Here is a 21,277-nt window from a genome sequence, read left to right as displayed (position 1 = left end):
GTGTATCAAAATGGTCCACCAGGAGGACATCCAGCCGACTTGACAAAACTGCGGGAAGCATTGGAGTCAACATGGGCCAGCGTCCTTGTGGAACGCTTTCGACAGCTTGTAGCGTCCATGCCCTGACAAATTGAGGCATGTCCATATCCGTATATCCTTTTCAGTATGTCCTATTAAGATTTAAGCAGACATTAGCTACGGTAAGGCCGGTTTGATTGAACCCTTTTTGATACTATATACTGTCAAGTCAAGTGATACTGTCATATCAATGTTGGTTACTGCCATCACACTATAGAAGCACATTGGTCAAAGGTGACAAATAAAGACAGGCATACAAGTAGCGCAACGACTGCCCGAGACAGGTTAGTCTAGTATTAGATAGGCTTTCACTTCTGTGTCTTCCCAGGTTGTTTGTTGACGGCTGATTCCTCTGGCTGTGTGATTTTACATTTAATCCCATCCTCCCCCTTCCCTTTTGTTTAAGACTTGGAGAGAGGGACAGTGGGCTGCTAATGGCTGTAGTATTATAATTATGCTGTAAAGCATCACAGAGCAACAGAAGGCTCAGTGCTCTGTCCTGGCTGTCACATCCCTACTGCAGCCAAAAGCTGCTCTGCAGGCTCACTGCTGGCGCGTGTAGCTTAGCTGAATGTGCGAGACCAATAGAGACGACCACACAAAGCTTAATAGATTATAATTCTCGGCCCCACGCTGGTTCTCTCAAATGCCCCGCCATACCTCTTGCTCTCCAGCTCTCTTTCTCTCTGTCTCTCCCCTGAATCCAGCGTCAGCGCTGTCAGAAAAAGGAGAGTGTCTGTTCGCTCACTGAGTCCTGTTGCTATTTGACCATGCGAGAGAGAGTGGAAGTACTGGGTTAATACTATCCATGTGAAGATAAGTTCAGATCGTCAAAGGGCAATGTAGTGAAACTTCTCTCTCTTTTTCATTCTGCCTGTCTCGCTTAGTCGCTGTGGTTGTTTCCTCTCTCTCTCTCTTTGTCACACCACCTGGACACTCTTTCTGTTGATCTCCTTTTTACTGTGTCTCACTTTTAGCAAGTTGCCTTCTTTGATGCATATTTTTGAACAGAATAATGTAGCTCATTGAGACCATGAAAAGTGGCACATATAAAAGCGCCGTAAATACAGTATTACGGACCACACCTATGAACCATGGTACGAGCCTGTGAAAGAGAATGTCCTTCTCAGAGGCCAATCAAATCTACTCTATTCTTACCCATGTGGCTTTGTAGCAAATGTGTATCTTCATCAGGTCATAGTTAGGCAGGTTGAGGTCCTGGCCTTAGAGGTTCATACATGCAGGTGTACTAGAGTAACTTCTCTCCCCTGGCCTGCGATGTGTCACCAATGTCCCCTCGTCTGGTCCCCATCTCTCTGTCTGTGCCTGTGCTGCTGGCTTTTCTAATATTAGACTTTTCTCAAGTTTACAAAACACTGAAGCCCCCTGCCAGTCACAGGCTTTCACACCACACCATAAAAAGCCATATCCAGGAGTGCATGTTTTATTTTATTTTTTATTACTGCAGGACCGGTTCCTGTCTTTTGACCCCATGACACGATTGCCCACCTTGTTTGGTGTGCTTTGCTTGCCTCCCTCTCTCTCTCTCTCTCTCTCTCCTCTCCCGCTATGTCCCCCACTCTCTCTCTGTTTCTCCCTCTCTCTCTCCTTCTGTCTGTTTCTCTTTCTTTCTCTCTCCCCTCTCGCTCTCCCTCTCTCTTTCTCTCTGTTTCTTGCTCTCTTTTCTTCTGTCTCCCTCTCTCACACCCCCCACCCACCCTCTCTCTCTCTGTCCATCGCTGGATTTATCCCCTCATCCCTGATCTCTCTTCATCCGCTCCAATCCTCATCTGTTCCTCACAGGAGAGAGAGTGAGAGAGAGAGCAAGAGAGTGGAATATCCATTCTGTGTGGGACAGGAAAACTGAATAAAAAACGTCTAGTAACAGAAGAAGAGTAAACATATGACAACTAAACGGAGGGACCCTGAAAAGTGAGAACAGGTTAAGAAACCCACTGGAGAACTTCCTTATTTGGTGAGTAGGAATCCATACATTTTTATTTTACACCTCAATTGTTGTTTTCTTTATTTATAGTTTTTGATTGGATATGTGAATAGATGTGTAAGTGAAACCCTCTGATCACAGTAGCGCTGTATATGGAGCTCTTGGTTGAACCAGATTTGTACATTTTTGTCATTTAGCAGACACTTATCCAGAGCGACTTACGGGAGCAATTTGGGTAAGTGCCTTGCTCAAGGGCACATCAACATATTTTTTACCTATTCGGCTCCGGGATTAAAACCAGCGACCTTCGGTAACTGGACCAATGCTCTTAACCTTTTACTGTAGTGGGCTAAATCAGGGTCACCCAGAGTGATTCTTGGTAGTCTTAAACAAATCTACTTTGAAACAAAAGTATACACCTCATACACATGGTTTAAACAAAATACCACATCTGTACCATGTCAGATATAGAGTTGAAATGTATTACATTTTGAGTTCGCATCCCAATATTACACTTTACATACGTCACAGAAGACTGAAACATAACAGCGCTGTTTGACATAGAAACACTGGATCGTCATGAGGTTTTATGACATCAACCTTATTAATGATGAAATGATGAAAAATATGAGTAATATTCCAGCCATGAGGGCACTTTTGGTAATTAACTGCAGGAAAGGACTACCCGCTAAACTACCTGCTGCTGCCAGATCAGTTTGGGGAGTGTAGAAGTACTTCTAGTTCTGGATTGAGTGTGTCCTGATTTTCTCCTATAATCAAAGTGTTGGGATAAGTCTCAATTTCATTTGATAGCACTATGACGAGGGTGCCGTTTAATGGCGACAAATGACAGTTTATCGATACTGTAAAATCTATGAATCCATTTTCTTCTCGACAACATGGTAGGGAATTTAATTGAAGAAGTATGGCAGCATGGTTGATTCCTTGGAGATCACATGGAAAAACAACACTAACTTGGATTGGATATGTTGAATTGAATGTTTTACATTTTTATCATAACAAGGATTTACATATGATTTATATATTATAATGCATGTAATATTGCTATTGCACTACTAATGCACTACTCTGCTTACAGATAATCTTAAAGGATAACATTAATTGTATCTTCTAAGTGGATTTTTTCCCATTGACAGACAGTTTACACATGCAGCCCAAATCTCATATTTTTTACGCTAATTGGTCTTGACCAATCACATCAGATCTTTTCACCTCAGATCTTCTTTTTTTTCAGAGCTGATGTGATTGGTCAAAAGACCAATTAGTGGGAAAACAAAATCCGAATTGCGCTGCCTGTCTAAACACAGTCCGTTTGAATGATCACATCCTTTGTTTTAGTGTTTGTTTGTTTTTTGAAGAGCATTGTAAAGTGTTTCCTCTGATTCATCCTGAATACATTTGATTCTCTGCCGGCGGTATCACTAGTGTTGTGGGTGTCTAGTTGGCATAGGTGCTGAAACGTGGTACTTTGTGTTAGACCCTTTCATAGCATGGAAATACATTCCAAGGCGTCGTCGTCTTGCTACAAATTGGAAACAGTTCTTCAGTCCCATTCTGAGAAAGGTCTTGTTTTTAGTGCTAAATTCTCACTAAGGTTTGGCCACCGGTCACTGTTAACATTTTTTCAATCTGCCTAATAGTACGTGGCACAATACTAATGGTGTGTCAATAGTGAAAAGGTGAAACATTTACAGCGAGAAAACAAGATCTGACTTACACATTCCTACAATCACTAGCTCAAGTTTATTGCCCATTTCATACAGAAATCACCCATCTCACCCTAGCTTAGATTTTAACCACCCCATTCTCTCCCTTCTCCCTCCTTCTCATCCGCCACCACTAGTTTCCCCCTCCCTCTCTCATCTCTCCATCACGGCCCTCCCTCTCTCCACCTCTTATCCAGATGCAAAGAGCAGTCAGTAATCGGATGAGAGCAGATTTGAATCGAAAGGCTTCCTTTAAAATTTCAGCCACTAGGATTTAAACTCACTCTCTCCTGCATTGCCTCTACACAAGGCCCACCCCCTTCTCTCTCCCCCTCCCTACCTCTCTCTCTCTCTCTCTCTCTCTCCCCCCCTCCCTTCTCCCTCTGTGTTAATGCACTCCACTCTGCGACAACCTCTAGCAGCCATTTAATCACATGCAACAACGGCAGGCCGGGGTCTCAGGGACAGGATGGCAAAAGGGCAATAGCACAGTTGAAACACTTTTTAAAAAACGGTCCCGTTTTATTGGGTTAGTACTATTTATAAACTTAATTTTCTCAGGGAACCAAATATATGGCCTAAATCAGATGAAGGCTAGATAAGGTGACCATTGTGGATCCTACTCCCTTTAGGTGAGGGAGCAGGACACCTATGAGCGCAGCTAACTTGAGATGGATGCAATCGCCTTAGGGTTAATTGTTTCAGGCATTTCTATATTTAGACATACGATTTACAGTGTTTTCACACATGCATGTATCCTACAGTACTAGACAGATAGGGACAGCAAGGAACAATAGACAGTGAATATCTTCCTCTGAGTCACTGCCTCTTCTCTCTCCCTCTACCTTTCTCCTCAAACAAATGAGAGGCAAATTAATTTGGTAATGAGATTTGACGGAGACACTTTAGACAAATAGAGAGAGAGAGAGAGAGAGAGAGAGAGAGAGAGATTGCAGCAAAGAAACACGATCAAAGCCAGGGATATAGGGTTTTGAGTTTTCTTCTCCTGGTAGTTTTCAAGGTAAGATAGAGTAAGATCCAAATAATTGAATCTGTCACAAATATTATGCAAATATGTTATTAGATGCGTGGATGTTACATTAAATGTTGTGTTATGTGATTATCATGTTTAGAGTGTTTTAAAGTAAAGGTTATCATCTGATTTCATAGAAAATAGTCTGATGCCATTGCCAGTTATAAAGTTCCTAATTTGATAATGTGACAGAGATACTTGAGATAGCTTATCCCTACTTTTTGTCTTTACCGTATAGTAGGCCTAACCTGAGAATATTTTGGTCATTGAAAAAACAATTCAGTCCTCATCGATTCAGTCGACAGGATTATTTGCATCATTAGAGCGCTGTGATGTGATATCACTGGAATCCCAAAAACATAAGCGCTTTCAGGGCTGACGTAAGATTGGAAAGCTTTCAAAGTCTATGGCACTAAAGTATATTGAGATAGAAAAGGGCAGAGTAAATACTGTGTTTGTTTAGCTAGTATAAGCATGAGGAGAGATATCCAACAAGAGAAGCGTTAGTATGAAGATGATGCACCATACAGGTTTGAGTTTACAATCAGGGTGGGAAAGTGTGTTCGTGTATATGCAGTAAGAGTTATATTAACTAGTTCATATAGTTGCACGCTTGTATGTATGTGTGTGTGCGTGCATGTGTGTGTGTGCATATGCATATCTGTGCAAGTGAGCTTGTTTGACTATGGGTGTGGGTTTGCGAGTGTATGGGTATTTGTGTGTGTGTGTGTGTGTGTGCCTGTGAGGGTTTGCAAAGTAGTTGAGGGAGGTTTGAATTGCAAAACAGTAGCTAAACAACAAAGAAAAGAGTGGGTAGACCTTGATCTAAAAAGCTGGTAACACGCATAAATATCTAATGTGTTGCTGTATACAGGTAACAGACATTGACATTACAGTGAGAAGAATGGATAATGAACTGATAAAATGCAATGTTACATTTTTTCCCCTCTCTTCCCCAGGATTACATCTGCTCACCTGATTTCCCTTCCTGTCTCCATCGGTGACGACGCTTACCAACCGTTGCCATGGGCGAAATGGAGGAGCTGCGAAAGGAGGCGGACAACCTCAAAGATCAGATCACTGTCAGTTATCAATCAATAATTCAGATGAAGATCACATTATTGGTCAATTGCACACAGGATCCAACCAGATTTTGACTTCCGCTTCTAACTCGAGGATTTGATACCAGCAACACTCTATTTGCCAGCTCACTTCCCGCCCATTTTCCCCCCAGTCAGACCCAGGATTCAAACGGGCAGCCCTCCGGATGCTGGATCTCCTTTCTAACTGCTTGGCAATAATCAATCACTAGTGTGAATATAACGCCTGCCTGTGTTCCTCTCATATGCTAGTACATTATTAAACTATTTGCCTTTTGCTGAAAATTTTACCATGATCATCAACCATAAACTGAACAAGAATCCTCATCCTATAGACCACCAAAGGCCACCTATAGACCACCAAAACCCACATTAGAACTGGGCAAAAGATCTTTTACCTCAGGGCAGTGAAGTCCTTGAACTTCTTGACAAAAACGAGTTGTTTTAAGAGATTCATTCGTAAAATGTATTGAACGACTAGAGTGGTTCTAAGAAGTTCTTGTAATATGTTATGTTGTATTTAAATCCATATGTGGACATGAAGTATGCGGGTGGGGGGAAGGAGGGGGGAGGGGCTGGGGGGGTGTTACTCGTAATATGTCTAGGTAATAGGGATGTGAAACTTTGTTTGTGTTTTTGTCCTTTTATTTTAGCTTTTGTTGTTTTTCTCATTTCTATGTTGTTGTTTTTTTACATTTCTTAAGAACTCTTGGAAAACTAGCCCTTGGGCTAAAAGAGATCTTAATACAATAATATAAAATCCTAACGGTTCTGATCCTCTAGACAGTAAGGTGTATAGGTGTTCATAACACCACAGTCACAGTCATATCTATGACAACAGTTATGACCATAGATCCCCACCCCTGACCGCTCTGTTCGTCCAAAGGCAGGAGGAGTAGGTGTAAACAGCAGTTTAGTCATATGTAATACGTTTTCTTCTGAGACCAGGTTGCAGCAGCAATAGCACACCTTGAAAATTACAATCGTTATCACAGTGGTTTTAGCCATAGTTAAGTGGACCATAGTTATTATAACCATAACTTGACCATACACAACCATCCCTCTACAGGAGGCCCGAAAGGTAGTGCAGGACACCACCCTGCAGGAGGCGGTTGCAGGGACGACGCTGGTGGGGCGTGTCCAGCTGAAGACCAGGAAGACGCTGAGGGGTCACCTGGCCAAGATCTATGCCATGCACTGGGGCACTGACACCAAGTAAACACACATACGCCATATACAAGAGCACACACACACATACAAACAGGTACACATACGTACACACAGGCATGCATACACACACACACACACACACAAACACACATACACACATACATACATACATACATACATACATACATACATACATACATACATACATACAGAAATACAGAACCACTAGCTCAAAGTAGACAACAACCCTTCAGGCTTCTAGCCTGCACTCTTTTCCTAAGAATTGCTTGTTGAGTCGTTCAAGTATTTAAGTATTCATTCAATCATTTCCGTTGGTTCTATCATGTCATTATGTAACATATATATTCATCTGTTCATCCATTCATTCAAACAAATAGCTGTGACAAATACTGCTATGGTTTAAAACTGGCATCACGTGGTGCTCTGTGTTTATTGGTTAATTGGATTGGCGTTGCAATCCCATAGCTTGTTTTAATTGGACTAATTAGTGGAACCAGGAAACACTTGACTGACAGTCTGGCAACACTTTTAAACCGACACTATCCCTGAATCAATCAATTATTGCTGATACTGTAACTTCAATGTGCACTAACCCACCTTTTCTTCTTTCATTTTGTCTTCTCTCCTTCTCCTTACCTCTCCCTATATTCTCATTTCATCTCATCTCTTCTCTTTCTCAGTTGTAGCAAGTTAGTAAGCTTATTAGCTTTTCCTGGGTTTACAATACTTGGGGTATCCTACATTTGGTGGATCTAAAGATAGTTTTTACTAACTGAACCAGTGTTGGGCTAAGAGGTTCTGTAACAATGCCTCTCTATGTCTAAGACAATACAATCCAATACAACTTTATTGGCCCTCAATGGGGAACTCATTGGGCAACTGTGAACCCTTAACAGACAACATATTCACACATACTCCTCCATAGTGGCTAGACATAACTACAGAGCACACAATATCATCATTATCATCATCACCAGCATCGACATCCCCGTCATCATTTGTGCTGGAAACACCTGGCAATAGGAACAAGTGCAGTAGCATTACTCAATTACCATGTCATTACCATGTCATGGCTTTTTAGATCAGTCATGTTAAAGACGGACTGCCATTGGGACAAAAGAGTCTCTGTATCTGTTATCGATCTGTCTATCTTGAGCTGCTGCAGGTCCTTGGATCTTTTACTGTACTCTGTCTCGCTCTTTCTCTGTTTCTGTCTGTCTGTCTCTACACCGGTCTTGTTTTCTCTACCAGGTTGTGTGTCAGTGCCTCTCAAGATGGAAAGCTGATAGTATGGGACACCCTGACCACCAACAAGGTATGGCAGACTGCGTCTGGGTTTACAGTCTGGGGAGTTTTGGTCAGGGGACAGTGTTTTTTGCATGAATACGGCATGCAATGACAATATACTGTAATATCAAGTGCTCATATAAGTGCTCACATTGGCAAATGCGGTGTGACACACAGGCACGTACACACACTGGTCCCCGTGAGGAATCACTTTCCTTCTCTGTTCAGGTGAGCGCCATCCCTCTGAAGTCGTCGTGGGTGATGACGTGTGCCTACGCGCCCTCAGGGAACATGGTGGCGTGTGGCGGTCTCGACAACATGTGCTCCATCTACAACCTCAAGGGCAAGGACGGCAACGTCAAGGTCATGCGTGAGCTGGCCGCACACACAGGTGCCCCACTATTTGCATTCATTAAGACCGCATTACTGGCAACACGTTTAATGATGAGTCGTTTCGATCAAACACAACGTAAGAACATACGAGGTAGTATTTATATAGTCTATCCAATACAGCAGTCTCACATGCTTGTGTTGTATGGCTCTGATGGTGTTCTCTCTTATTTCCCAGGTTACCTGTCCTGCTGTCGTTTCCTTAGCGACAGTGAGATCATCACCAGCTCTGGCGACTGCACCTGGTAAGATCATAGAGATGGAGTCTCTATGAGTCTGGTGTGCAATAAGGGGTTACTGACCAGAGATCAGTCCAATCTGTTAATGCTACCATATCATTCTAATTCTATGGCTTATACTGTACCCTTCATTTGATATGCAGTCTTATCTATTACTTTTCTGCAATGGTGTCCTAAACATTCTTCCATCGTTCGCCCTTCCATCGCAACCCTCTCTTCTTTGACCATGTCCCTGCGGTCTTCTTTGCCCACCTCCACATCCATCCTCTCCTCCTATTCCCTCCCTCTGTCCAAACTTTATAGTGTTCTATGGGACATTGAGACAGGGACAGAGAAGACCATCTTCGCGGGCCACTTGGGTGACTGCATGTCCCTGGCCGTGTCCCCCGACTTCAAGATGTTCATCTCGGGGGCGTGTGACTTCACGGCCAAACTGTGGGACATCAGGGAAGCAACCTGCAGACAGACATTCAGCGGCCACGAGAGTGACATCAACGCCATCGGGGTGAGGACAGAGGACCCCCAGCATTTATTCATTGTTTACTAATAGTTTAGTATTCTGATAGATGCACTGCACCCGGCAGTTCACGTGGACAAACAAAGACTTCCAAGTTTTTACAAATTTAAGCTTTTAAAAAGCACTTATCAAAACGTACAATATCCCAAAAATGTATTTGATGCAACTGGTTGCTCAAACAGTTGATTCATTTAATGAGGTGAACAAAAGCTTACACCTGCTCTGTAGCTCTCCAGAACCACAGTTAGAGAGACCACTGCTCTGTCCTCTCCACTCTGTCCAGTTCTTCCCCAATGGTAATGCGGTTATAACGGGCTCAGACGATGCCACCTGTAAGCTGTACGACCTGAGGGCAGACCAGGAGCTCATCACCTACCAGGACTCAGGCATCATGTGTGGAGTGACCTCCCTCGCCCCGTCCCTCTCCGGCCGCCTTTTACTGGCCGGATACGATGACTTCAACGTCAACATCTGGGACATGCTTAAAGCCGAGAGAGTGGGTGAGTATGCGGGGGGGAAGAGATGGTGACTAGAGGGGCTGGAGGCAGAAAGAGGGAGACAGTGTGGGTAAGTAGAGGGGATGGTGAGAGGAGAAAGGAGGATGCGAGTGGGACGAAGGGAGAAATAATGTGGATGCAATGTAGGCAAACATAATATTTGCATACATTCTATACTGACATAATTCTCTTCATGGTTCAGGAGTGCTGGCTGGTCATGACAACAGGGTGAGCTGCATCGGAGTATCCTCGGACGGAATGGCATGCTGCACAGGATCCTGGGACAGCTTCCTGAAGATATGGAACTGAGCCAGTCCTCTAGTCTAGAGAACAGACAGAACGAAAGACTAAGGAGAGGGGAAGAATATCATGAAAACCCGGTAGCTTGAAGAGGGAGACTAGGAAGCCATGGGTTAAAGGTTATTTATTTTTATTGTGCCAAGTCTTATTCGATTTGAGAGAAGAATTGTGACGAGAGAGTCTGTCGTCTCTTCCTACTCAAGTTTAGAGTTAGGCGGGGGGGGGGATTTTTGTAGAAAAACATGATCGATTTTATGTCAAGGTTCAAACTGAATTCTAGCGTTATATGAATATATTTCCTAGGTCATAAGAGCAGTTGCCAAATGGAAACAGTAGAGATTTGGATGAAATAACAGGATAGGATCACAAAATAAATGACCACTGATAGACTGTGTAGGTTTACAATAACTAGGACGTTACATGCTTTTATATTTGAGACGAGTTAAAATGCTTGTCAGAGGATGAATATGTAAGCATTCATTTGTTTCAAGCGGATGTTTGTGTGTTGGTTAGAATTCCCTTGTTTAGTTAAGTTTTCTATTTTTATGGTCACATTAGAATAAAATTGTTTAGCCTGCAGACTTCTACATGAGCGTGTCTGAAAGTTTAAAAGGATAAGTTGGGGTCTAATCTTTTGGCCTACTTCCCGATGGCTAGGCATAAGCGCTCTCAGTAAACTGTTGGCTGGACAGATGAGATGATATAGATCTTATGGTTCACTGACAAATAAATAAAGACAAATGCACAAGACCACAATATTTCACATTTGTCATAGAGGACTGGAGGAGTTTAAACCTTACCTGGCTGTGTATATCTAAGTGACTAATGGCTACACACGTGGTTTGTTTTACCAATGTCGTGCAAGCAAAACATAGTGGCAACCCTGTACAGCACTATAACTCAATGTGAAGTGACAATTTCTTTTCAATTCACATCACACACACTTGACAATTTGGACAGCCTGCCTTTACCATCAGAACACTGTGCATATAGTAAATTCATAAGGCGCTTTTCTTACACTTAAGGTGCTAAGTAAAGCCATACCTTAAGACTAACACGTAATCCTACTTCAAACTTAGATGCCTGCCCCCCCCAAAGGTGTTTTCCAGTTAAGAGCATTAAAAAAAACAGATTAGGATTTAAAGCAAATTTATTTACATAAAGGACAGGATAGCAAAAACACTGATATGGACATTTGAAATAAATGCAAAGAAACAGTCAGACCAATCATATCGATGACACTTCCAAAAGCAACGTACACTAATGATAATTTGTTAGCAGTTTGAATAAGTCACGGGGAAAAAAGAAAGCTGTACACTTAAAAAGACTTGTTTTTAGAAAGATGGCAAAGTTCTGTACATTGGCCAGTTAGTGTTTGTGCATGTTCTTCTGCAGCGTCCGTCTATCTGTTCTCCTTGTCCATGGACACAGTCAGGACTCCCCGGTCCATCTGACCCAGCCTCTGTCTGTCTGGGGTGGACACCTTCAGCTTCATCTGATGGGCAGGGAGGGAAGAGAGACAGAAGCTTTCAGTTAGACCACAGGTTTAAAAGCAGATGCGATTGTTCCTTTTCCTCTGACCCACCAAATAGATCAATCCTGTTCCTTAGGCTTTAGTGTGTGCAGAAATGAACGAATGAGATGGCAAGAGTGAGATAGGGAACTGCACATGTACTTGCATCTGAGGGAATAGTGTGTACATTAGGGCTGGCACAATTACCGTATAACAGACTTATGGATGAAGACAGTCATGAAAATATAATTGGTGTCTCTTCAAAAACCATTTATTTGTATCACTGTGGAACAGACAGCTGACTGAAGACGGGACTGCTGGGCAGTCGAGTCAGTTTCAGCAGTAACATGGACTCTTTACAACGTGATGAAACTCTGCTCCTTTCAGCAAGGCCTTGTAGCACACATGGAATGGGCTTGCAACCTCTGATCCTGGCAATTTGACTGGTAAACCCATTGGTACATGTGCAACGGCTGCCTGGTATTGTGATGCAATAATTTCCATGTAATGTAGAATGATCATTCAAATTAATGTTAACAGATGTCACCATTTAATTGAATGTATTTTTTGTTATGTCAGTCGAGTTGAATCAACAAATCACATATTGATGGGTACACTCGCAATGGGGTTCCCACTAGTTGGGCCAGTGGCAAAGTCAAAACGTAGCTTTTTGGTCTTAATTAAAGTTTTGGTTTAGGCTTAAAGTAAGCAGTGTGGCTAAGGTTGGGTTAAAAATAAGACATTTTTGAATACAGGTTTTTCGGCTTTACCGCTTTCCCAGATAGTGACGACCTCACAACGGCCGCCAGTCCAACCATTATGCCATCGTTGACTTGAATGGGTGACCAATAACCATCTGAAATACCATGACTGTCACAGCCCTAGTGTACACCATCTATATACCTGCGTAGCTTGCTCCCGGGGGGAGTTGGTCTCCTTGAGCATCTGCAGAGGGGAGCGGCCTTCAGCCATGAGTGCCTTGTCTGCCACATGGGAGCGGAGAGAAAGCGTTTTAAAACAAAAATGTAAAAATCACAGGAAATTCTGCAAGAAATGAAACACCCACGTACCTCTCTGCTTCGGTTTGACTGACTGCCCCTTGTTCTCGTTGGGTGCATTCTTGTTTCCAACCTGGACGGAGAGTGGTGAAGTGGACAAACCCCCCTTGCCTCCTCTCCCTCTGGCCCTCACCCCTGTGGCCCCGAAGCCCTTCCCTAGCCACTGGGGCTTGAACACCATTTGACTGGGGCTCTTGGTGTCGAATGTGGGGCAGCGGATCCCAGTGGCTTGGGGCTGCTGCTGGCTCACGCTGGGGCCAGTGGTTGTGGTGGATGGTACAACAGGTGACTCTTGTTTGACGGGCATCACTGGCTCCTCCACTGGTGTTGGGACCTCCACTTTAGGCATCTCCGTAGCAACAGTGACTTCAGTGAAGTCTGTAACGGTGGGGATGGATGGTTCAGCCATAGGGGTCAGAGGTTGTGCAGGGTCAGAGGTGAATGAGGGAAGGGCATACGCGTGGTCAGGTTCGTCCTTGTGGAGTTCAGCAGCAGCGTTTTCAGGGAGACGCGACGCAGGGCTGTCGTAGTGCACCTCGGCGAAGGTCGGTGATGGGGTGACACCATCTTGGCAGGTGATCAAGCTCATACTCAGGCGCTTGTGTAGTGAAGACTCTTCGGCCTCTTCGGCTTCCTCCAGAGTGAAATCGGCTTTGACTTCTATCTGGGCCTCCCCCACGAGAACGAAGGGGCTCTGGATGAGAAGCGTATGACTAGTCACGCTCTGGGGAGAGGGCTGGATCATGTCACCTGAGACCTGCGATGGCTGAGGAGAGAGAACGGGCTCACTGGAGCCCAACTCTTCCTCCACCACTGCCTCCTCCACGTTGAGGTTGGGAAACTTGTTAAAGGGCACAGGGGCAACTAGTTCTACAGAGTCACCGTGGAGGAGCATGTCGAGGCAACGGGCGAAGGAGCCAACTGTCACTGGAGGAACAAAAAACAAAAAAAAAAATCAAAAGTTTAAAATAAAATAACTGACAAAAAGATTTTTGAAAATGTACTGAAAGGGCAATGCTGCATCTACAGTTTAGGGCAGGGGGAGCCTCTGCTGAGTCCCCAACGACAATGTTCCGGGTCAGGGGAAATGGAAAGAGACTTCCACTTTGGACATTAACAAGGCGACACGCCATCTTAACTCCAAACTACATATCCGACCAGCGAGCCCATTCAATCTAGCCCTTTGTTTCATTGAGAAATACTGCACCAAACATCTGTTAGATGTAAAATTGCGTGACTAAGATCCTCTGCAAAAATATCAACATTTATTACAAATTTGAGTTCTTAAGATTCATTCTGACTATTGAGGAAGTTTATACTAGTTATTGTATCTCAAAAAGGGACAAACAGTACTATCGCAGTCTAGTTTTTCAAGCGAAGATGTACATTTTTTTAAAGGGAGTATGCGAGGCAGAGATGTTCACATCACCTAGCTGAGTGCTGCTAGGAACAAATCGAACCTAGTATGCAGACGCCTTAATGCTGTTTCTACAGTCAAAGAAACTGGATGCCATCCCCATGTCAAACCCGGTTGGTGTTATTCTGATGCATTTAGGAATCATCTGAGAAAGAGATCTGGTCTCAGCAGGACTCCCTGTTAAAATAAATAATTCTAACCAAACCCAAAAATCAACCCTAGGCCTTCTTCCAGTGCTTGACTGGATAGCTTTTGCCACTTGGGTAAGATAGTTACCTCTCGTTGAGTCCTTCATTGGGGTGCGGGTGACACCGACTGAGGATGACCGAGGGTCGCTGGCTAGAATGGAGCAGTCACTCTCCACCACAACTGGGACACAGGAGACAGTTCCACCCACCTGAAATAGATGAAGACATTCTTGTTACACGATGTATGCATGCACAAAGCTGTCAAGGCAAAGGGTGGCTACTTTGAAGAAACTCAAATATTTAAAAAAAAAATATTGATTTGTGTAACACTTTTTGGTTATTACATGATTCCATATGTGTTATTTCAAAAGTTGTGTCTTCACGATTATTCTACAACGTAGAAAGTAGTAAAAATTGAGAAAAACCCTGGAATGAGTAGGTGTCCAAACGTTTGACGGGACAAACAGACACGCATTACACACACACACGGTAAAATATGATTCAACTGATACCATCTGGCAGTCCAACTTAAGAATCTGGGCTTGGCAGACGCTACCGGCCCCAATGCATAGTGCCAACTGTAAAGTTTGGTGAAGGACGAATAATGGTCTGGGGCTGTTTTTTAATGGTTCGGGCTAGGTCCCTTAGTTCCAGCGAAGCGAAATCTTACCACTACTGCATACAATGACATTCTAGACAATTCTGTGCTTCCAACTTTGTGGCAACAGTTTGGGGAATGCCCTTCTCTGTTAAGCCCGGACAAAGAGCAGAAACGGCGTCGCCGCCCTGGATACAGAGGTTCCGGCACCATCTTCGCTAGGGGCTTCTGATTAGAGATCAGAGCCGGAGGTACCTGCGCCTCGGCCCTCTGTTTGGTCTTCGTCTCCGGTGGCTTCTACCTCGGGCTCAGATCCTCAGAGCTGCCACCCTCAGACAGCCTGAGACTCCAGCCCATTCATCATCCACGATGGATACTACAGCTGGCTCGGGTCCATCGGGCCCCACCGCCCTTGAGTGGTTTGCGAAACCACTCGAGGCGAAAGAACAGCTGGACCTCCTTAGCCATTGCACCAGCGGTCATCGTCGGCATCTTAATTTTAGAAATATTTTGGTTCCCGGGGCAAAAACCCTGTGCCGTCCTGGAGCACGAATACAGGACATTACAAGGCTGCTTCCGACCGATGCCGGGAGCTGACGCTGTCGTAGTCCATGTGGGGTGAAACATCTGGAGGGCTAATTCAGAACATCTGAAAACTGATTTTAAAAAAGGAACTGATTCTAGTACTGAAAGATTTTTTTAAAAAGCAGGCGTGAAAGACTCAGCAGGCTACTGGCATTACATGCCTGGCTAAAAGGTTACTGTAGCTCTGTTGGAATCACTTTTATAGATAGATAATGTCGACACCTTCTGGAAACAGAAGATGCTCTACAGCAGTGGTTCCCAAACGTTTTATAGTCCCTTACCCCTTCAAACATTCAACCTCCAGCTGCCTACCTCCTCTAGCACCAGGGTCAGCCGCACTCTCAAATGTTGTTTTTTTGCCATCATTGTAAGCCTGCCACACACACACGATTCATTCTTAAGTTTAATAAATGTGTGTGAGTTTGTCACTTCCCACAAGCCGTGTTGTGACAGAGCTCTAGGACCTGGGCACAATTAATAATACATAATTTTGCTCTTTAGCCATCTTACATATAAAACCTTATTTGGTTAACAAAAATGGTGAATAACTCACTGCAGGTTAATGAGAAGGGTGTGCTTGAAAGGATGCACATAACGCTGCAATGTTGGGTTGTATTGGAGAGAGTCTGTCTTAAATCATTTTCCACAAACAGTCTGTGCCTGTATTTAGGTTATGCTAGTGAGGGCTGAGAATCCACTCTCACATAGGTACGTGGTTGCAAAGGGCATCAGTGTCTTAACAGCGCAACTTGCCAAAGCAGGATACTCTGAGCGCAGCCCATTCCAAAAATCTGGCAGTGGCTTCTGATTAAATTCAATTTTCACAGAACCGCTTCTTACAATTTCAATGAGGCTCCCTTGTTCAGATATCAGTAAGTGGACTGGAGGCAGGGCATGAAAGGGATAACAAATCCAGTTGTTTGTGTCGTCCGTTTCGGGAAAGTACCTGCGTAATTGTGCACCCAGCTCACTCAGGTGGTTCGCTATATCACATTTGACATTGTCAGTAAGCTTGAGTTCATTTGCACACACATAAAAAATTCATACAATGATAGAAAGACCTGTGTGTTGTCCTTGTTAATGCAGACAAAGCGCACCAACTTCTTAATCATAGCCTCAATTTTGTCCAGCACATAGAATATAGTTGCAGGGAGTCCCTGTAATCCTTGATTCAGATCATTCAGGCGGGAAAAAACATCACCCAGATCGGCCAGTCGTGTGAGAAACTCATCATGCAAGCGGTCAGACAAGTGAAAATTATGGTCGGTAAATAAAACTTTAAGCTCGTCAATTCAAAAAAAAAAAATGTGTCAATACTTTGCACCTTGATAACCAGCGCACTTCTTTCTGTATGTTGTAAAAGCATTACATGGTCGCTGCCCATATCATTGCATAATGCAGTAAATACACGAGAGTTCAGGGGCCTTGCTTTAACAAACTTCACCATTTTCACTGTAGTGTCAAAAACATCTTTCAGTCGGTCAGGCATTCCCTTAGCAGCAAGAGCCGCTCGGTGGATGCTGCAGTGTACCCAAGTGGCGTCGGGAGAATTTGCTTGCATGCGTGTTACCACTCCACTATGTCTCGCTGTCATGGCTTTTGCGCCATCAGTACAGATACCAACACATCTTGACCACCAAAGTCCATTTGACGTCACAAAGGAGGTGGAGAAAGAGAGGCCGAAGGTCAGGCTTCTGAGAAGTTGTAGGCGATCGAATAAACCCCCACTTGCAAACGTGCAACTTTTGGACAAAAAAGACAAGTTACGTGGAAAATTAAACTACCAATGGGACATGAAAAACGAACATGCTCACGGAGTCGTGGCTGAACGACGACAATATCAACATACAGCTGGCTGGTTATACGATGTATAAGGTATAGAGTGAAATGTTGTATACGGCGCATGTGACTAATACATTTTGATTCGATTTGAAAGCTGTTCAGTACTTTAAAAATATTCTCTGTTGTCCTGGTTTCCAAAAGAGGTCTTCCTTAATTGACCCCCCATAAACATAAGGGACATACCAGGGGCTGTGCCAGGCCCGCCACGCCTGTTGACTCATCCAGCTGTAACGCATAGAATTCACTGGCTTGTATGCGAAGCAGTAATTGTTTCAAAACAGCTCCTGCCATGTCGCTGATGTGACGTGAAACAGTGTTGTTTGATGAAGCGATTGTCTGTATAGTTTTTGGTCTTTTCCCCCAGCATTGTCCTAGCCATATCCGTAGCAGCAGGAAGAATTAAGTCCTCCACAATAGTATGGGGCTTGCCTGTCCAAGTCACTCGGTAGCTCATTAAGTTGTCTTAATTCTCGCTCAAAAAGCCCCCGTGGCTTATTTTTCTAATTGGCACGGTTCTTTTCTAAATGTCCGCACAAGAGTGAAGGTTTCATCGATTTGTGAGATATGTGCAGAAGTACTATAACACACCGTGGCTGAGGAAAGGCACAACTCTCAAAATAAAAGTGAACCCCAAATCAATGTAGTTCTCATCACATTATATAGACATGTGCGGCTTATTTATGTACAAAATAATATATATTTTTTAATTCAGTGGGTGCGGCTTATATTCAGGTGCGCTCAATAGTCTGGAAATTACAGTAGTCAGGCGAGAGAAAAACAATCAGCCAAATGTATAGCCTCGTTGGAAATTCTAAATGGACTGTTTGAAAATGTGAATCACATTTGTATTTGGCATACAGGAATGACAGAGTCCATCCAAATCATAATTTCAAGGCTGCGTTGAGACAATGACTTATCAATGACCCCAAGACCAGCTCAGTTAATCCCTACCAGTGTCACAGTTGTCAAAAAGCTGACTTGGTGAAATGGTGCTGCAAGTTAAACACTAGACAGGAACTGACACAATATACATACAATACAGATACAGTAAACAGAACAATTACACATGATGAGAGTATTCAAATTAAATGCAAATGCATGAGTTAAGAAGTATAAATTAAATAATAAACTATTTTCAAATCAAAATGCTGGCCCTTGTCAGCTACCGTTACCTGAATAGGTGTGCGGTCAATGGCTACAGATGGAGACCGTGGGTCGACAAGTTGAGAGAGACGGTCGTGTTTGATGCGATGGCTGTGGTCATGTTTGGGCGTTGAGGCCACAGCAACCTTACTCTCGCTGGATCCCATGACGATTCAGTAGATGCCTAATGTCCGGAGACAGAAGTTAGACAAAAGTTTACGTTAGAAAACAAACTCGCTTTATCTAGCTAAATAGTTAACGTGTTCTTGTTTTTGAAGCCAGATACAATTAATAAAATCATTCATTAGGCAATTTACAATTATTGTGGATAGCTAAAAAAAAAGTTCGATTGGTTCGGCAAACTTGCTCAAACTAACAAGTCACGTTAACTAAACTAAAGTCTGCGGATGGCTAAACTCAGTTTAACAAAGTTATCTTGAAGCGAGCTACAAAATAAGGTTCTTGCTCTTCGATTATTTGTATGCAAGTCACATGAATCTGCTAGGTAATAAAGTAGCTTTTTGCCAACAATGACTTACCTTAAACGTTTAGCTTGAAGTGAGTATCCTTTCACTTTTTCGAAGCAAAACATGAGGATTTAAATTGCGAAAAGCGTGCATCCAGTTATTTTCAAACCAGCCAATCAGTGACGTTGGTACCACCGCCTTCCCAACAGAGATTGGCTGATTGTACCAACGATCTCTAAAATGGGCGTGGTTTGCTACTGAAAACAAGTTTAAAACCTACACAAGATCTGACCATGCAGTGCGGATTTGAATTTCAGCCTCTTGAATGTTGTGCAGTGCAACCAGTGATGCCAATTTAGCTATTTTGTTGCTAGATTTAGCAACTTTTCAGACTACCTTGGCAACTTTCTTTTCAAACAGCACCTAGCAACAAATTTAGCTACTTTTAAACATTTATTTGGAACTTTTAGCAACTTTTGAAAAGTGACTCAAATGCTAAAATGCACGCATTCTCCGTCTAAATGACACAAAAACGACTTTCTCTGTCACACACTCAGTCACAACACACGTGCATTGTGAGTGACGTCAACAGCAGGCGCTCAGGCCAGCAGCACTGCATCAACAGTAGTACGGGTTCGACGAGCCAAACCCAATGAATATAGTTGGTCACGAATGTTTGATCTTGAACAGAACTTACAACATCAATCAACATGTCTCAATCAAAATTGTACAGAAAAGAGTGTGAGTCTGTACCTGAACAAATGTCAAATCATATTTTTGGCCGAGATGGCCAGTCAATTTGAGTAATGTTATTGTGTATTCTACGTAATGACGTAGTTTTACGTTATCACGCAATGACATCACAACGTAATTTAGCAACTTTTAGCAACAAATCAACCTGCCTCTAGCAACTTACCCTGAATATTAGTTGGCAACACTGAGTGCAACGTTATTTGAAAGCCGCATTCTTATCTCGTGAATGGGAATACGAATGTGAAGGAACATGTTTGGCTGTGCTATACCCATAGAAAGAGCCCATAGCAAAATACTGTATCTGTGCAAAACCTATAGATAAGTCAAGTTCAATGATGTATATAAACCCATGAAGTTATATACAAAGTAGACCTTGCAGCAGATACTAGAAACTGCATTTACCATTTGCTGTTTTGTGCTGTAAAAGCAGCTTAATCCTGGTTATTTTTGTCCTATTTGGGTCTACTCTACAGCAACTGGCCAAGAAAATTAGGGAAATACTGTCAATAACCACGTTTTCATCCACAGCTTTTATGTGAGTATTGTAAAGTCATACCGAATAAAAAAAGATAAAGACAGCTGTGACAGAAACAGGAGTTTCGATACAATTTTATACATGCATTTGCTGCTGACAGATACTTTCTTAGTTTGACATGGTGGGATCTTGAAATGGTGGTGTAAACGCCTTTATGAGCAAATGTTGATATAACAATCATATCGACTCACACGATGATATGTTGTGTGGTCCTCCCACTATGACTTTTCATTGGTAGATAGAAATCGCAGGCATACATTTGAACCTGATTTTTTTTGTTTGGTAATAGTCAAATGTTGGGCAATGCAACATACACTACATGACCAAAAGTATGTGGACACCTGCTCTTCGAACATCTCATTACAAAATCATGGGCATTAATATGGAGTTGGTTCCCCTTTGATGCTATAACAGCCTCCACTCTTCTGAGTAGGCTTTCCACTAGATGTTGGAACATTGCTGCAGGGACTTGCTTCCATTCAGCCACAAGAGCATTAGTGAGGTCGGGCACTGATGTTGGGCGATTAGACATGGCTCGCAATCGTCATTCCAATTCATCCCAAAGGTGTTCGATGGGGTTGAGGTCAGGGCTCTGTGCAGGCCAGTAAAGTTCTTCCACACCGATCTTGACAAACCATTTCTTTATGGACCTCGCTTTTTCCATGGGGGCATTGTCATGCTGAAACAGGAAAGGGCCACCCCCAAACTGTTGCCACAAAGTTGGAAGCACAGAATTGTCTAGAATGTCATTGTATGCTGTAGCGTAAAGATTTCCTTTCACTAAGGGGCCTAGCCTGAAACCATGAAAATCATTCCCAGACCATGGTTCCTCCTCCACCAAACTTTACAGTTGGCACTATGCATTGGGGCAGGT

The 21,277-nt window shown here is 43.2% G+C and overlaps 2 protein-coding genes across 3 annotated transcripts; one reads left to right on the top strand and one right to left on the bottom strand.

The window, feature by feature from the left end:
- The first annotated feature begins 1,649 nt into the window (after positions 1-1,649).
- On the top strand, positions 1,650-11,054 carry LOC106583400 (guanine nucleotide-binding protein G(I)/G(S)/G(T) subunit beta-3). The gene is made up of 9 exons (XM_014167542.3): positions 1,650-2,053; positions 5,743-5,865; positions 6,953-7,098; positions 8,326-8,389; positions 8,590-8,752; positions 8,930-8,996; positions 9,294-9,495; positions 9,791-10,007; positions 10,207-11,054. Exons 2-9 carry the CDS (start codon positions 5,809-5,811, stop codon positions 10,311-10,313), a joined length of 1,023 nt encoding a protein of 340 aa, XP_014023017.1. The 5' UTR covers positions 1,650-2,053; positions 5,743-5,808; the 3' UTR covers positions 10,314-11,054.
- A 382-nt stretch (positions 11,055-11,436) lies between these two features.
- LOC106583386 (uncharacterized) lies at positions 11,437-19,318 on the bottom strand. Of its 2 annotated transcripts, none has more exons than XM_014167511.3 (6): positions 19,188-19,318; positions 18,678-18,832; positions 14,569-14,689; positions 12,888-13,802; positions 12,721-12,800; positions 11,437-11,799 (listed from the first exon to the last, which is right to left on the bottom strand). In XM_014167511.3, exons 2-6 carry the CDS (start codon positions 18,813-18,815, stop codon positions 11,707-11,709), a joined length of 1,347 nt encoding a protein of 448 aa, XP_014022986.1. In that variant the 5' UTR covers positions 18,816-18,832; positions 19,188-19,318; the 3' UTR covers positions 11,437-11,706. The 2 variants fall into 2 exon arrangements, with proteins under 2 accessions (XP_014022986.1, XP_014022990.1); XM_014167515.3 differs by lacking the exon at positions 19,188-19,318 and adding an exon at positions 18,966-19,137.
- Between the last annotated feature and the right edge of the window lie 1,959 nt (positions 19,319-21,277).

The sequence above is a fragment of the Salmo salar genome, chromosome 02, assembly GCF_965601325.2.
Source record: "Salmo salar chromosome 02, fSalSal1, whole genome shotgun sequence".
In the NCBI taxonomy this organism is placed as follows: domain Eukaryota; kingdom Metazoa; phylum Chordata; class Actinopteri; order Salmoniformes; family Salmonidae; genus Salmo; species Salmo salar.
The sequence above is the reverse complement of the archived record's forward strand: the minus strand, read 5'-3'. Positions and strand labels throughout refer to the sequence as shown.